The sequence below is a fragment of the Garra rufa genome, chromosome 15 (assembly GCF_049309525.1).
Source record: "Garra rufa chromosome 15, GarRuf1.0, whole genome shotgun sequence".
Taxonomy (NCBI): domain Eukaryota; kingdom Metazoa; phylum Chordata; class Actinopteri; order Cypriniformes; family Cyprinidae; genus Garra; species Garra rufa.
The window spans coordinates 27216071-27230467 of NC_133375.1; the positions used below are offsets into that span (position 1 = coordinate 27216071).

A 14397-nucleotide genomic window follows, 5' to 3' on the forward strand; every position below is an offset into this window, starting at 1 on the left:
GCTTATTTCTGTTGGAAAAAATTAACATTAATAAAAAAACATTTTCAAATGTAATTCTTATTTTTTTAAACCTGAACTCCACACACTATATTGCATAATATTAAAAACAGCAAAGGATGCAGATGGAAACTATGCTGCCTTCAAAATGGGCAAAATGAAATCAGCTGCCCATTTAGAATTTAGATTATAACGGCCTTTTAAATTTAAGTTAAATTCCTAAGTTTTAATAGAAAATTGCAGTTCAAATTTAAGTTAACATGAACTGTAACTAAAAGAATTAAAGACATTCAGCAGATTTAAATGATTTCTGATAGGTCACGTGACAGTAGCTGGGTTTCCGCCCAAAGTTGCGAATTGAACTTGAGTGCAAAATTGGAATATAACACAAAACATTTGCGAGCAAGCTCTGTTTCCATCTAACGAGTCAAAGAGAACAAAATCGTCACTTCCTGATAAACTGGCACTATATATCACTAATAAACTAGGAGAAGCCACTGAATCTAATAATTTCCATATATAATAAATTACTTGCGCCTCAGAACCGAGCAGATGGAACACAATAAATGCAATCGTTTCTTTCAAAGGTGGATGCATGGAAACATAGCTAATGAGTGCTGGAGTAATGGCTGATAAAATTCAGGTTTCTGTGAATTAAATTTAAAAAAAAAAAAAGCAGCCCTGATTTATAGCAGTTACATAACACTTAAGAAACTTTAAGCCACAAATAGCAAAAGTGACACATCACAACTTTCACAAAACTTTCAAAACAGCCTAATAAATAAACTTTCAACACCAGTACATTGTTATTTTCACCACATTCGCTTATTTTCCATAATTATACAGCAGCTGAGTTTTTTCACAGCAACATTTTAAGAGCAAGCCAATATTAGTTTTACCAAAAAAAAAAGCTAGCTAGATGCACGCGCTTGGCCCTTCGACAACTCAACCACCTTCTTTGCTGTAAATTGCCGAGCAGTTGTGTGCCAATTACAGCTTCGTGAGTATTTTCCACCCTCAGTTTTTCAAAGAACCCACACAGTGTTTTTGATGCACTGCATTGTGGTTTGAGATCCATAGACCTCTGCACCATGTTCATGAATGACCTTAAACCGGCCCCTAAAAATATCTCCTCGTGTTTCGCCGCCTCTGAATTTTAAATACATGCTCAAACATAAGCTGATTAAGTATCTTAACAAAAGCTCTATGAAAAAACAGTCGCCCTACCTGGTGTGTCCCCAAAAGGTTTCGGCGGTTTGGCAGTCACTCTGGAGTTGCTTGGCTGTGTGGTGCTGTGCCTCTTAGGATGCGCGGTTGTAAGCACCGCATACGTCCTTTGGGGGCTGCGCGTGGTAGTGCTAGTTACGGTAACTGTGGTGGTGGAAGGGGCTAAAGAGGTGACGGTGGCATTCGGGGTCACCTTCGCCTCCTCCTCAAGCCCCTCGTCAGCCCCTGTAGGGCCCCAGTCAATAAATCCTGCCACTGTGGTGGTCCTCCCATCCAGGGAGTCATAGACGTCCCCTTTCAGCTGCCTCCGTGAGCGAGATAAATGCAGATTTAAATCAGATTTACTCCCCTCTGGTAATGCAACCGACTTCCCTTTGTCGGAGGGGGTCAATTGGCACTCCGCACAAAGTTGACGTTTTTGGAGCGACCGGCGGTTTTTCCGCCCCCACAGTTTGGTGCCTCCCAGCTCTCCGTGATTGCCTAGTGATGGCAGGGGAGGGGGAACACCACGATGCAAGACACCCAGAGTCCTCAAGTGCTGGCCGGTGAGTGTGTCCCGACTGGGCAGAGGGTGCTGTTGCCGGCGTGGCACTGATCTGGGCAGTAGTTTGAGGGTGAGCCCTTGGCCTGCTGGTGCACACAGAGACAGATCCATTGTGAGATGGACAAGGATGAAGAGGATCCACATTCTACATCCCAGCATTCCTCTAGGTCTCCAAGCAACCATGGAACTGAAGAGAAAAAATAAGAGAGAGAGAAATCAGCCGCTTTGGTTTTATGCATACACAACTTCTTTACCTTAAAGACCGTCTTATTAGATCTTTGAAGGACTGACTACAGTAGATTGGGCTTTACTGCACTCTTTGTAATGTCCTTATTTCCAACACCATTTTCCAGTCTAGCAGTTTTCGCTCTAGGCTTCGTTCTGCTCTGTGACTCACTAAGTTCTCATAAATTGAACTCCAATATTAATTAGATGTGTGATTCCCCTTTAACAGCTAGATGCTAAAAGCACACTTCAATGTTGTTTTCAAAGACGTTTACTTTCAAAGACTTGGGCACACTTTTTTCAATTACTTAGTTTTGTAAACAAACATTCCTCTAGATGGATTGGTCTCATGGCACTAGCAACGTAAAGATCATAGGTTTACACATACTAATAAAGTGTATTGCTTGAATGCACTGCATATTGCTTTGGATAAAAGTGTGCCAAATGTTTTATATTTATTATAATCTCATAAAATTAGAGTCTGAAAATTAAAGTCTGCCAGTGATCTAACTGCCAGTGAACTACAAAGTGTATAAAAATGTAAACTTTTACATATAAAAACCCATTTCTAAAATTAAGTAAAAACTCAAAATTTTAATATTATACAGTTTAAGTCAAAAGTTTACATACACCTTGCCGTATCTGCACAATGTTAATTATTTTACCAAAATAAGAGGGATCATACAAAATGCATGTTATTTTTTATTTAGTACTGACCTAAAAAAATAAAAGATGTTGACATAGTCCACAAGAGAAAATAATAGTTGGATTCATAAAAATGACCCTGTTCAAAAGTTTACATACACTTGATTCTTAATACTGTGTTGTTACCTATATAATACACAACATTTTTTTCAAGTTCCTTGTTTGTCCATCAGTGAGTGTTTGAACCTTCTGTAATAGTTAAATATGAGTCCCAGTTGTCTTCAGTGTGAAAAGATTGATCTCAAAATCATACAGTCATTATTGGAAATGGTTCAAATACACAAAAATGCTGAAAATCCAAAGAATCTGTGGGACCTGAAGGATTTTTCTGAAGAACAGCAGGCAGTTAAACTGTTCAGGACAAACAAGAAACTCATGAACAACTATCAATGAACAAAAAAAACAGCCTGTAGAACATTCAGGTAACAGCACAATATTAAGAATGTATGTAAACTTCTAAACAAGATCATTTGTATAAATTCAACTATTGTTTGTTGTTTTGGACTATATGTAAATGTCTTTTATGTAGGGCTGGGCGATTAATCGAAAAGTAATCGAAATCGACATTCAGAACCTATAATCGATCAAAATTTTCCAGGTCAATTATTTCGATTACTTTCCATTTAAAAACACTACCGCATGTGGAGTCACGTGACCCCGCTCCGTTACGTTACGTTGTTCCGCAGACATGTCAATGGAGAGCTTAAACAGTATTTATACAGTAAAAAGTATTTACAGGATATACAAGAGTAATTTTATTTAGAAGAGATACTGCTTATTTTCTACTTTTAATATGAAAAACATTAAAAATAGTTTATTTTGATTCTAAAAGTGCAAGTTATTTATTTTCACTAATTTAAGAAAAATGTGACTTTTCGTTTTAAGCAATGTGTGCTTTAATTTCAGTTGTTCAACACTGATATTGAATAAATAATCATAGATAGTAGTTAGTGTGTGTTTCCTTCAATTATTTTAAAATCAAGTAATGCACCCTTCATTCAAAAATCTCTCACTTGTAATATGTGAGCATATTTACTGTACAAAACTTGTCAGTGAACTATGAGGGCAAAAAAATAAATATTATATAAATATAATTAAATATAATTTTATTAATAAATAAAATAATCATTCATTAATCGTAATCGAGTTAAAATGTTCAATTAATCGAGATTTTGATTTTAGGCCAAATCGCCCAGCCCTACTTTTATGTGAAATATCTTACTCAGGTCAGTACTTAATAAAAAAATAACATGCATTTTGTATGATCCCTTTTAATTTGGTAAACATTTATCAGATTCTGCAAGGTGTGTGTAAACTTTTGACAACTGTAGAATATTACCCACAAACTATATCCAGATATTTAATTCCTGTATTTTACCTTTACTTTTTCTCCACAAACTATTTCCAAACATTTTGTTCTTTCATTTTACCTTCCATTTTGTCTTTTGAAAGCAGATTGAAATAGTAAATGCAATGTATAATCAAACTTGGTGGTTTAAAATATAAAATCATCTAATTTCTTTATAATGACAGCTCTAAAAAAACAAAAAAAAACAAAAGCATTTTGTACAATTTCCCTTAATTTCTTCCAAATTTTTTTAGACACCCTAGCACCCCCTTGTGGTCCCCTGAGGGTCTCTAAACTCACTTAATTTGAAGCCCACTGGTAAAAGTAACAGTCCTCAAACCACAAATTCATTTACATGTACTTCCACTGTGATTCTACCTCTGGTTTGTTTTAGCTGAACTTCTCCTTGAGGGCTGCTGCTTTTGCAATTCCCGAACCTCAAACACATTGAAATGAGCTGTCATACCCATGTCTAGAAGCCAATAATCTCTATTGATCCAGACGGAAGGAGACTTCATCAAGGCATATCTGTAATCTTTTCTGTCCTTCAATAATATTGGTCACGGTCAAAGGCTAATTTAGAGGGATTAAAGAGTCCACACATGGCCACACATACTATTACTGGCCTTTGTGTTGCTTTGAGTTCAGAGATGATGGATTTTATAGAGTTACCTGACCCTCTGGTGAACCAGCATGCCTGAACCAACAAGTCCAACGCAAAGTAAAATAGGAGCCATACTAGAAAATTATATATTTAAAATATACTGCAACAGTTTATAAAACCACAAATCAAAAGGAATATACAGTACATTCCCTATTCAACTAAAGTGCCTCTTTCATTTTCCTACACTTAAGAGATTGTTCAGGATGCTGCTTCATCTGTTCGTGGATAAAATGGATTTCTCAAGCATACCAAGCGAGGTCCCTTGCTTTCCATTTCCTCTCTTCTAGCCATTTCTCTCTCTCTCACTTTCCATGCGAAAAAAACATACTTGTGGGATCTGGTCTGACTGAACTGGGTCAGGACCTTGGGTTGGCCACTCATCTGAGAGATTTTACCTCACTAATAAGGTCTTTCAATCCCATTGGGCTGGGCCCCGAGGGGCCTGACTCACACTCCCTGTGCTAATGTGTTCCATTAGAATGTAATTCCTGTCAGGAACATCATTGTATTTACTTAAGGAGACGTATCGGAACCAATGTTGTGCTAATAATGATCACCCGTCCGCTGTTTTTTTTTTTTTTTTTTTTTGGATGAAATTAGGTGGCTACATTGTGAATTCAAGAAGGCTGCTGTGATATTAATGAAGGCTAAATTAAGGGTTGTGCAAGACAGGGTGTGAATGAGAGTAAGGACAGCTTTGCATGAACAACCCCTCCCTGCTCTTTACTTATAACGCATCAGCTACGATTCGGGTCACTTCAGCATGGTGCAACCCATTTAGATTCTGCATTGTAATTCAACACATCGCCTACAAAGCAAAGGTCTTGTTTCTATTTAGATTTTTAAAGCAACTAATTTGAATTCACAGAATAAAGAGACATTCACGGTTTAAAATTAGCCTTTTGCCACACAAGCCAATAAAACCTTGTTCAATTACTTGTCATTTGTATGATTGTTCTCTAAATTTGTGCTTGTTTTTACTGACATTTCATTACCTTGTGACTTATTTAATTGCATTATGCTTATGAACATATCCTATCTTCTAATTGAAGTTGTTAATAAAGTCACCAGCCAACTGCCAAATTACAGTATTTTGTTTTATTTATTCACTGAATTTGCATTCTGCACGTTTGTGAGACACAACTGATATATAAAATGGAATAAATAAATTGAAGACAAATAAAAATAAATAAACAAACAAATGCAATAAATTCAAACTAGAAGGGACAAAGACAGGAATAAAGTAGATTTTTCCTTTTGAATATTTATTAGGCTAATGTTCACCATGTTTGCAAGCTTGCATAAGATTTGTGCTTAGTTGCTTAGATTTAACAGCAGCACAAATATAGACTCAGTGGGAATATATAATTTCTTTTCTCATCCATATTCATGATAATGGGGGGACATATATTTTTATTTAATAAATGAACGAGCTAAAAAGAACACATTTCCTGACACAAGCAAGTTGAAAGAAGGAGCTTGGGAGTTCCTAAAAAGTTAAATGGAAAATATGCTATCTGAAAAAGCCTGAAAGGAAATGATAAGAGCATCTCCTTTTTCCATCTCGCTCATTTCCGCTCGGTTAAAAGTAGAGGGAATAACATTATAAACACTGATTGAACTGATCGTGAGTTTCACCAAAGTCCTTTTAGGTCATCTTCATAACAGCTACTTCTAGTCAAACACTGCAAAACAGAATCCAGCTCTGTGGAAAGACTTGGAAATCCAGAACTGTTTATCCAAGCTTACATTTCAAAAACATGTAACGTCTTAGATCACCGTCTGTATATTCTAGTTCAAATAAGTAAAGCTGGGCAAAAAAAAGTCATCATCTGTCGAAATCTTCAGACATGTTTATGAAGCTCTGCTCGAGTTCTACATCAGAATGCCGGCTCCTGCATTGTGGTGCTCTTGTGGACGTGCGTCCAAGACTGACACGGAAGAGAAGTTGTTGTTGAATCAAGTCAATACTTTTGTTTTCTTTGTGCACAAAAAGTTTACTCATAGCTTCATAAAATTACGGTTGAACCACTGATGTCACATGGACAAGACGCAAAAATATGTACCGCCATGTTGGTTTCGTAACACATTCGATGTGAAACAAGATCAGGTTGAATATTTTAATGATGTCCTTACTACCTTTCTAAGCATTGAACGTGGTAATTGTATTACACTGGCCAGACTCCTCCTCGTGTTGTCTGTGGTATCACAAATTCACTCTGAATCTGAAACTACAGAAGCACTTTTTTACCCACTGCGGTGAAGCTAAAGGTTACAGACACTTCTTATTTGGTGACGCAAAGAATTATGAGAAATAACACAATAAAAAGGGTTTATTAACCATTACACAGAGAAGAGAGCGTACTCTTTTGCTCACTTGAACTTTCCCTCTCTTTATTCTTTCTCTCTTCTCCTCTATATTACCATTTGAATTCAATGTGTAGCTCAGTCTGTTCTGATTAGTGTTGCACGGTGGGACAGGTTTTATATTACTCCCCCTTTACAGACAGTCATTTACTGCCCCTCTCAGGACTAGATGTCATTACTAACACATCACACTGTACAACAAATAATACTGACAAAGCTTTATAAATAATGCATAATTCCACGGGGTAGGTAGAGCCAACATTAACATTAAAGGAACAGTTCACCAAAAATTAAATTTGCTTAAACTTTACTCACCCTCAGACCATCCTGTAGATGAGTTTGTTTTTCACAAAAACAGATTTTGAGCTAATTTTCATCCTTATGATTATATTGTCCAAGAGAATCTTGAGCTCTAGAACATCTGACCATCTGATCAGTTAAATTTGAGCAACCGAGAAATAGTGCAGAATCTTAAATATTTTTTTGTTTTTTTAACATTACAACATAAACTTATTTTTAGGGCTCTATGATTTCTATAACGCTGAAAACGTAATATAATTTATAATGCCGAATGCAAGTAGCAAGTGAATAATAAGCCACAAAAATACTATTTAAATATGAATCCTGCATGTTCTGCATGTCTCTGTGTGAATCATTTTACCATTTCTTTTGAGAAAAACCATTGCATATCATATACAAACAGAAACTTAAAGGTCTTCACAGCAACTCGTCAAAATAAAAGTTTGGTTTAACTTGAAGAAATTGAAACAGAACTATATTGCTTAGTGTAATGATACTACTACTTTTTCTAAAATGATTAAAACATTATTTTTAAGAAATATTTACCAGAAAAATGTAAATATACCCCACAGCATTTCTGGGAGAAAAAATAAATATATTTATATATTTTTTTCTAATTAATTAATTAATTAGAGATGCTTTTGATTATTAAAATGTAATGAAATCATTCAAATGGAATCCAGAAATTTACTAGAAACACTTTTGTTAGTTCTTCATAGGCTTTAAAATGACAATCTTTGTTTTACTTTTAATAAATTGCTGTTTACTGTGTACATTTCATACAAAAATGGAATTTGGAGAAAAAAGAAAACAGGTTCCCTATATTTTACAGGTCTAAATTAATTTTCAATTTCATATTTTCAAAATGACAATAATTCTGTAGGTAACGAAGGAATATCTAATAATAGCGGTCTAAATATACATGCAAGCCCAATATATATCCAGCGGGATTATGGTAAGCACTGCCCCAGGTTACTATTAATGAGATCGGAGGTTTGGTACTGTAGATGAGCATATGGCTGGTGGAAAATTCAGGAACATCCAGTACCAGTTACTCATCTGTCTTCACATCCGATGAGTGAATGTCTTCACACAAGACAATCAAGTGCCGTCTTCTCATTCGTTCCATTACGAATCATCACACATACTCTCTAGACACAAGACGGAACTTGAGAAACCCGAGCAGAATGGTTTCTGACGACAAGCCAAATGCTCACTGACATATGACTCATGGGCCGATTTTTCAGCTGAATTACACTTCAGAGAAGTGTTGCAAATAAATATGGATTCCATGCCTGCATTTTGGATAAGCGGGCAGCTTATATGTGAGTCAGTCTGATCCTCATACAGCCGACTGAATCCTTGGATCAGTCAGTCGGTTTATTCTCAGCAGTGAAAATAATGAAAATGTAATTGAACAGGTAGAATTATCTGTATTTACAAATATTACATAATAATCTGTATTATAAGAAAACTAGTAGTAGTTCTAATTGTCAAATCAAGAGGGCTAACATTTACTACCAATAAGCGATTGATTATTTAATTAGACCACAAAAACACAGCATTATTGGATACAACTGACCTTGTCTTTCATATATGGTTGTTAAATGAACTGGAAGAATTTCGCATTTCATATTTAGAGAGTAATGAACAGGCAGCTGTCGTCCTCACACTGGCCCATTAGCACATGAGCATATAAGAGCACTGCATCAGAATATGCATCCTGCTGGATCACTGGGATGTAAATGGCTGTTTCACATACTCTGATCTGTGTGTGTGTGTGTGTGTGTGTGTGTGTGTGTGTGTGTGTGTGTGTGTGTGTGTGTGTGTGTGTGTGTGTGTGTGTGTGTGTGTGTGAACCACTGGAGAGCTCAGCTGTTTGTGTGTGTTGTGACTGTGGGGGAGATATCTCCAACAGCCTTGCACTGACATTTCATATCCCTGCCACAATGATGACAGAACATGACTCCCTCTTCACACATACGCCCTCTCAACACAAATACACACACACTCACACACACACACACACACACACACACACATGCACAGACACATACAATGCCTGAGAGAGAGAGAGAGACTAAAAGAGTGAAGGCTTGATAAAATTTGAGAATGGCAATCGAGGCTATTGAAGACCATCCTTAATAAATAACAGTTCACTTTAAATATGGAAATAATAATTTAAATAATGGCACATAGCTTATTTAAGCAACAATGCTTCCATGCCTTCGTTATTTGATGAATTGCTGTTGCTATGATCAGTAAGTAAAATAAAAAAATAATATAATAAAATAAATGATAAAAATATTAAATGATTATAAAACAATTAAATGATAAAGCCATGTTAAAAACACCAGAAGCTTAGTTGTGATTAAAATAAACTAATAAAATAAAATAAACTAATAAAAGGCACTTTAAATATGGTAAATAAATACAAATATGAACAAATAAATAAATAAAAGACATCAAATATGCCAGACAAATAATGCTACTTTGTTTATAAAACCAATAAATTACAATATAAACTAAAATACATAAACTAAATATTAAAATCCATATTATGCCGTGAAAAAAGTAAGTTGTGAATAAATAAATATGGCAGTAGTAAGTAATAAGTAAAAAACAAACAAAAAACAAATAAATAAATAAATGCCAAATTAAATATGCCAGGCAAATAATATTAATTTGTTAATAAAATAAATTAATTTAAAACAAAATACATTAATAAAATAAACTAAATATTAAAACCACATTAAATGTCATTAAAAATGGTAAGTTGTGAATAAAATAAAAATAAACACTTTAAATATGCCATGCAAATAGAGCCACGAAGGAAGGAAGAAAATAAATAAATGCCACATTAAATATGGAAGGCAAAATTAAATAAAATACATTAATAAAATAAACATAATATTAAAAGGGTAAGTTGTGAATAAAATCAAATACTGTATTTATCTGGACAGCACACTGCTAGTCTGCTTTAGAAATGGCCAGTGGGATGCAATTCAAGAAGGATCTTCTAGTAATTATACAGATATAGAAGCATCAGAAGCAGGCTGGAGAGACATGACAGGGGTGTCTGCGTATGTGAGAGTGTGTAATGAGGCTTAGCCAAGGAAAAGGACAAATCCCTGTTCTCTCGTTGGGGGAGATGTGACGTCATTGCAAAGCCCTGCCATTAACTCGCTATAGGAAAGATTTCACACATTAATCTTCTGACAGGTCTTAGGTAGTACAGCAAATCAGTGAGATTATCTTCACAGTTTTTCAAAGACATGCCTGAGCTCTTCAACGTAACAATGTTATTTCTCCAAACACAGATTTATGAATCAGCAAAAAAAGGTGCAGTACCTGCAGAAGTAAGACAAAAAGGTCCCAAAAGTACACTGAGATTAGAACGAACAACTCAGTGAGTTGTTTCAGAGACATGCCAGACAGTTGAGGCTGTCTGGAACTGAGACTCAAATCAAATGAGCAGCAGGTCTCTCTTCAGAACCTTGGACAGCGCCATGACTTCTGACTGCCAGTCACAATAGCACAACAGTGGGAAGAAAATGTCAGGACAAGACATGGATGGGCAATCATCACAGTTCATAATGTCAAAGATGGAATAAGAGTAGAGAGAGAGAGAGCTTATTTCAGACTTATTTTTGGGCTCTTTTTATCTAGGAATTGAGTCTGAGGGAGCTGTACGGTGTTACTTTCAAAACACAATTTTAAAAACAAGACATTAACCAGCCTCACCTTTTTATTAAATTAATTGAGATCAAATTCTCAGCATTCAACCAACAATATACACATACAGAAAGAGATACAAGCTACTGCTGAAGGGTCACGGTCAACTAGACAACATAAAACAACAGATTTACGACATTACCCAGCTAAACTATAACACTCTGTATTTATAGCTCACCATGAACAATAAAATTCCTATCAACCAACCGGAATTTAGGATTACATTTCTGAGATTTGGCCTTTAATATTCATCAGCCTATAATTTCAGGGTTAGGTTTAAAAGATTAGTTCACTTCAGTTCAGGTTTTTGAAGAAATATATGTAGTGGACTTCAATTGAGATCAGCAGGTTGAAGGTCCAAATTGTAGCTTTAAAGGGCTCTACATGATCCAGCCGAGGAATAAGGGTCCTATTATCTAGTGAAACAATAAATCATTTTCCAAAAAAAAAAAAAAAAAAAACAGACAAAGACTGACCCAGTGTTTACAAAGTAAACATGCAAAGAAAGTCAAACGCCCTTTTCAAAAAATGGTAAAACAACGTCAGATGATTTTAAAGTTAGATGAGAAAATAAGATGGAGTTTTTCACCCTACTCTACCTTTTAAGTACACAGACGAAGAACTACCAATGTTACCTTTCCAACGAGATTACATAATGCTAAAGTTGTGGACGCACAGCTAGTGCAACACGAGAATATGCAGCTAAAACGTATCTAAATTTGTAAAAAAAAAAAAAAAGATAATGACAGATCGTTTCAATAGATAAGACCTTATTCCTCGGCTGGGAGTCCTTTGAAGCTGCATTGAAACTGCAATTTGTACCTTCAAACCATTGATCCCCATTTAAGTCCACTATGTGGAGAAAAATCCTGGAATGTTTTCCACAAAAACCTTAATTTCTTTGCAACTGAAGACATTTTGGATGACAAGGGGGTGAGTAAATTATTATGAAATTTTTATTCTGGAAGTTAACTAATCCTTTAAATTAGCCCATTATTTACTCACACTCAAGGCATCCTAGGTGTATATAACTTCCTTCTTTTGCAATCAGAGTTGTATTAAAAATTGTTCTGGCTCCTTCAAGCTTTATATAGGCAATGGGAGGGTCTTTCTCTTTATCAGTCTAAAACAAGTCCAATAAAGCACAATCATCCATAATAAAAAGTGCCTCACATGGCTCCAGGGGATGAATAAAGGCCTCCTGTAGCAAATCGTTGCGTTTTTGTTAAAAAAAAATCCCCTTATTTAAAACGTAATAATCATTTGAATCTAGCTGGCCCTACATGAAAGCCGCTCAGCGGTGCACATGCGCTTGTGAGTCTTGTGAAAACCACTTGTGAGCGGTGTATGCACCTGGAGCTGCTTCCACGTACAAGTGTTAGCGCAAGCTAGAGAAAAGTGATTATTACGTTTTAAATATGGTTATTTTTCTTACAAAAATGCACCAAATCGCTACCCCCGGTGACTCACTTTTTATTATGGATGGATGTGCTTTATTGGACTTGTTTTAAACTGATGAAGAGAAACACCCACCCATTGCCATTTTAAAGCTTGAAGGAGCCAAAACAATTTTTAATTTAACTCTGATTGCATTCGCCTGAAAGAAGATATACATCTAGAATAACTTGAGGGTGAGTAAATAATGGGCTACTTTTCATTTTTGGGTGAACTAACCCTTTAAGTTTCATGGTTACACTACAAAGTAGTCAAAATGTGCATTCTTTTTACCTTACAGAGCTACTTCTACTTGATCTCACCCTAGAAAGAGACTTGTTTTTTTATTTGTTTATTGTTAGCGAATGAGTGGTGCCTGGTGGCTGCTTCACAATAAAGCTTTCTAGAAACATCACTCTCTCTGTTCCTCTAAACGAGCAGCAAACTTCAACCGGATCTGTTGAGACCATCACAACCTTTAGGAAACAGCTGAAGAAACTTCACATCTGAGCACAACCATAAACAAAGGAACTTCCTGTAAAAACTACTCTAACTAAACTAACCAAAAACTTCTCTTCCTCTCTGCATTTCAGCTTGTGTACTAATCTAATATTGTTGACTCTAATAATAACTTGCTTGGGGTGCTCATATTTAAGTCGTTTAGATAAAAGCATCTGCTAAATGAATAAAGTAACACAATATATAGTACAATATACATTACCATTCATGTGTTGACTGACACAAAAGAGAAGAAATTATTGATTTAAGTAGTTAAATCAGGTTGAACCACTGATGTCACATGGACTATTTTAACAATGTCCTTACTACTTTTCTGGGCCTTGAAAGTGTCCATTGTGTTGATGTCTATGCAGGTTCAGAAAGCTCTCAGATTTTACACAAAATACCTTAATTTGTGGTATTTTTATAGTGTTAGAGATTTCTAATAAGCATCATGGCTTGTGGCTCAAGAGAGTGCAGCCCTGAAACAATCGGATCCTCCAAACGTTCACACACATGTATACGTGTGCCAAAACACAAACAGACACACACACTTCCTGTCCATTCAGCTCGCCTTTCCTGGGTTGTATAGCGAGTGTCTCCCTGAGCAAGTCTCCCTGCTGCTTTTCACACACCTAAAATAGAAGTCAACAGATACAAGAAACCTTTCATTTGCATTGCGTTAGAAGAAGCTCACGAATAGCTCCGTGAGGGTCCTTTTGCTCTCTCTCTCTTTCTCTTTCTCATGCTTTTCTTGCTCCAGGGGCAACTCTACGTGATCAAACATTCCTACAGTATTCATCTGACTGGATGGAAGCACCTAAATGCAAAGCCAGAAAAATAGATACAAAGAAAGACAAAAGCATCAAGTTCTCTTCCCTTTATCTGACAGATATTTGCCTTTTCCAAAAGCAGTCGGACGGAAAAAAGATAACTAATGACCTCCAATGCATTCGCCTCATCTCTCTCTTCTTTCATTATGGAATGAGACTTTAAAGTTTGCTTTTAGCATCTCCCCTGGACTCTGGACACCGGACACTGACAGAGAAAAGATGTTTTTCAGAGCCTGACAGGAATAATACTGACAATCGCATCTCCCAACAAAGTTGATGTGAGAAGACCTATACAAAATAATGAAATAAATGTGGTTTCTGTGGATTTATCAGCAAATGAAACGGACAGCCCACACGTCCTCGCTTAGCCGGGATCACTGCGTACCTGTCTATAAAACTGGCCTCTTTTATGCTCAGTGGCTCAGTGTAATTCTAAATGACAAGCATCAACGTTTGTTTTATTCTGGTCCTGAAACCACAGGCTATATCTGCTCTATTAATAATCTATGCTTTCAGCTCG

The 14397-nt window shown here is 36.0% G+C and overlaps 1 protein-coding gene across 1 annotated transcript in view; it reads right to left on the minus strand.

Annotated features, from left to right (window-relative positions):
- The window catches only part of ajap1 (adherens junctions associated protein 1), a 90206-nt gene that overhangs the window by 36424 nt on the left and 39385 nt on the right, over positions 1 to 14397 (minus strand). Inside the window, exon 2 of the mRNA XM_073819190.1 lies at positions 1225 to 1955. Coding sequence (XP_073675291.1) covers positions 1225 to 1955 — 731 coding nt within the window. The remainder of the gene's footprint in view (positions 1 to 1224; positions 1956 to 14397) is intronic.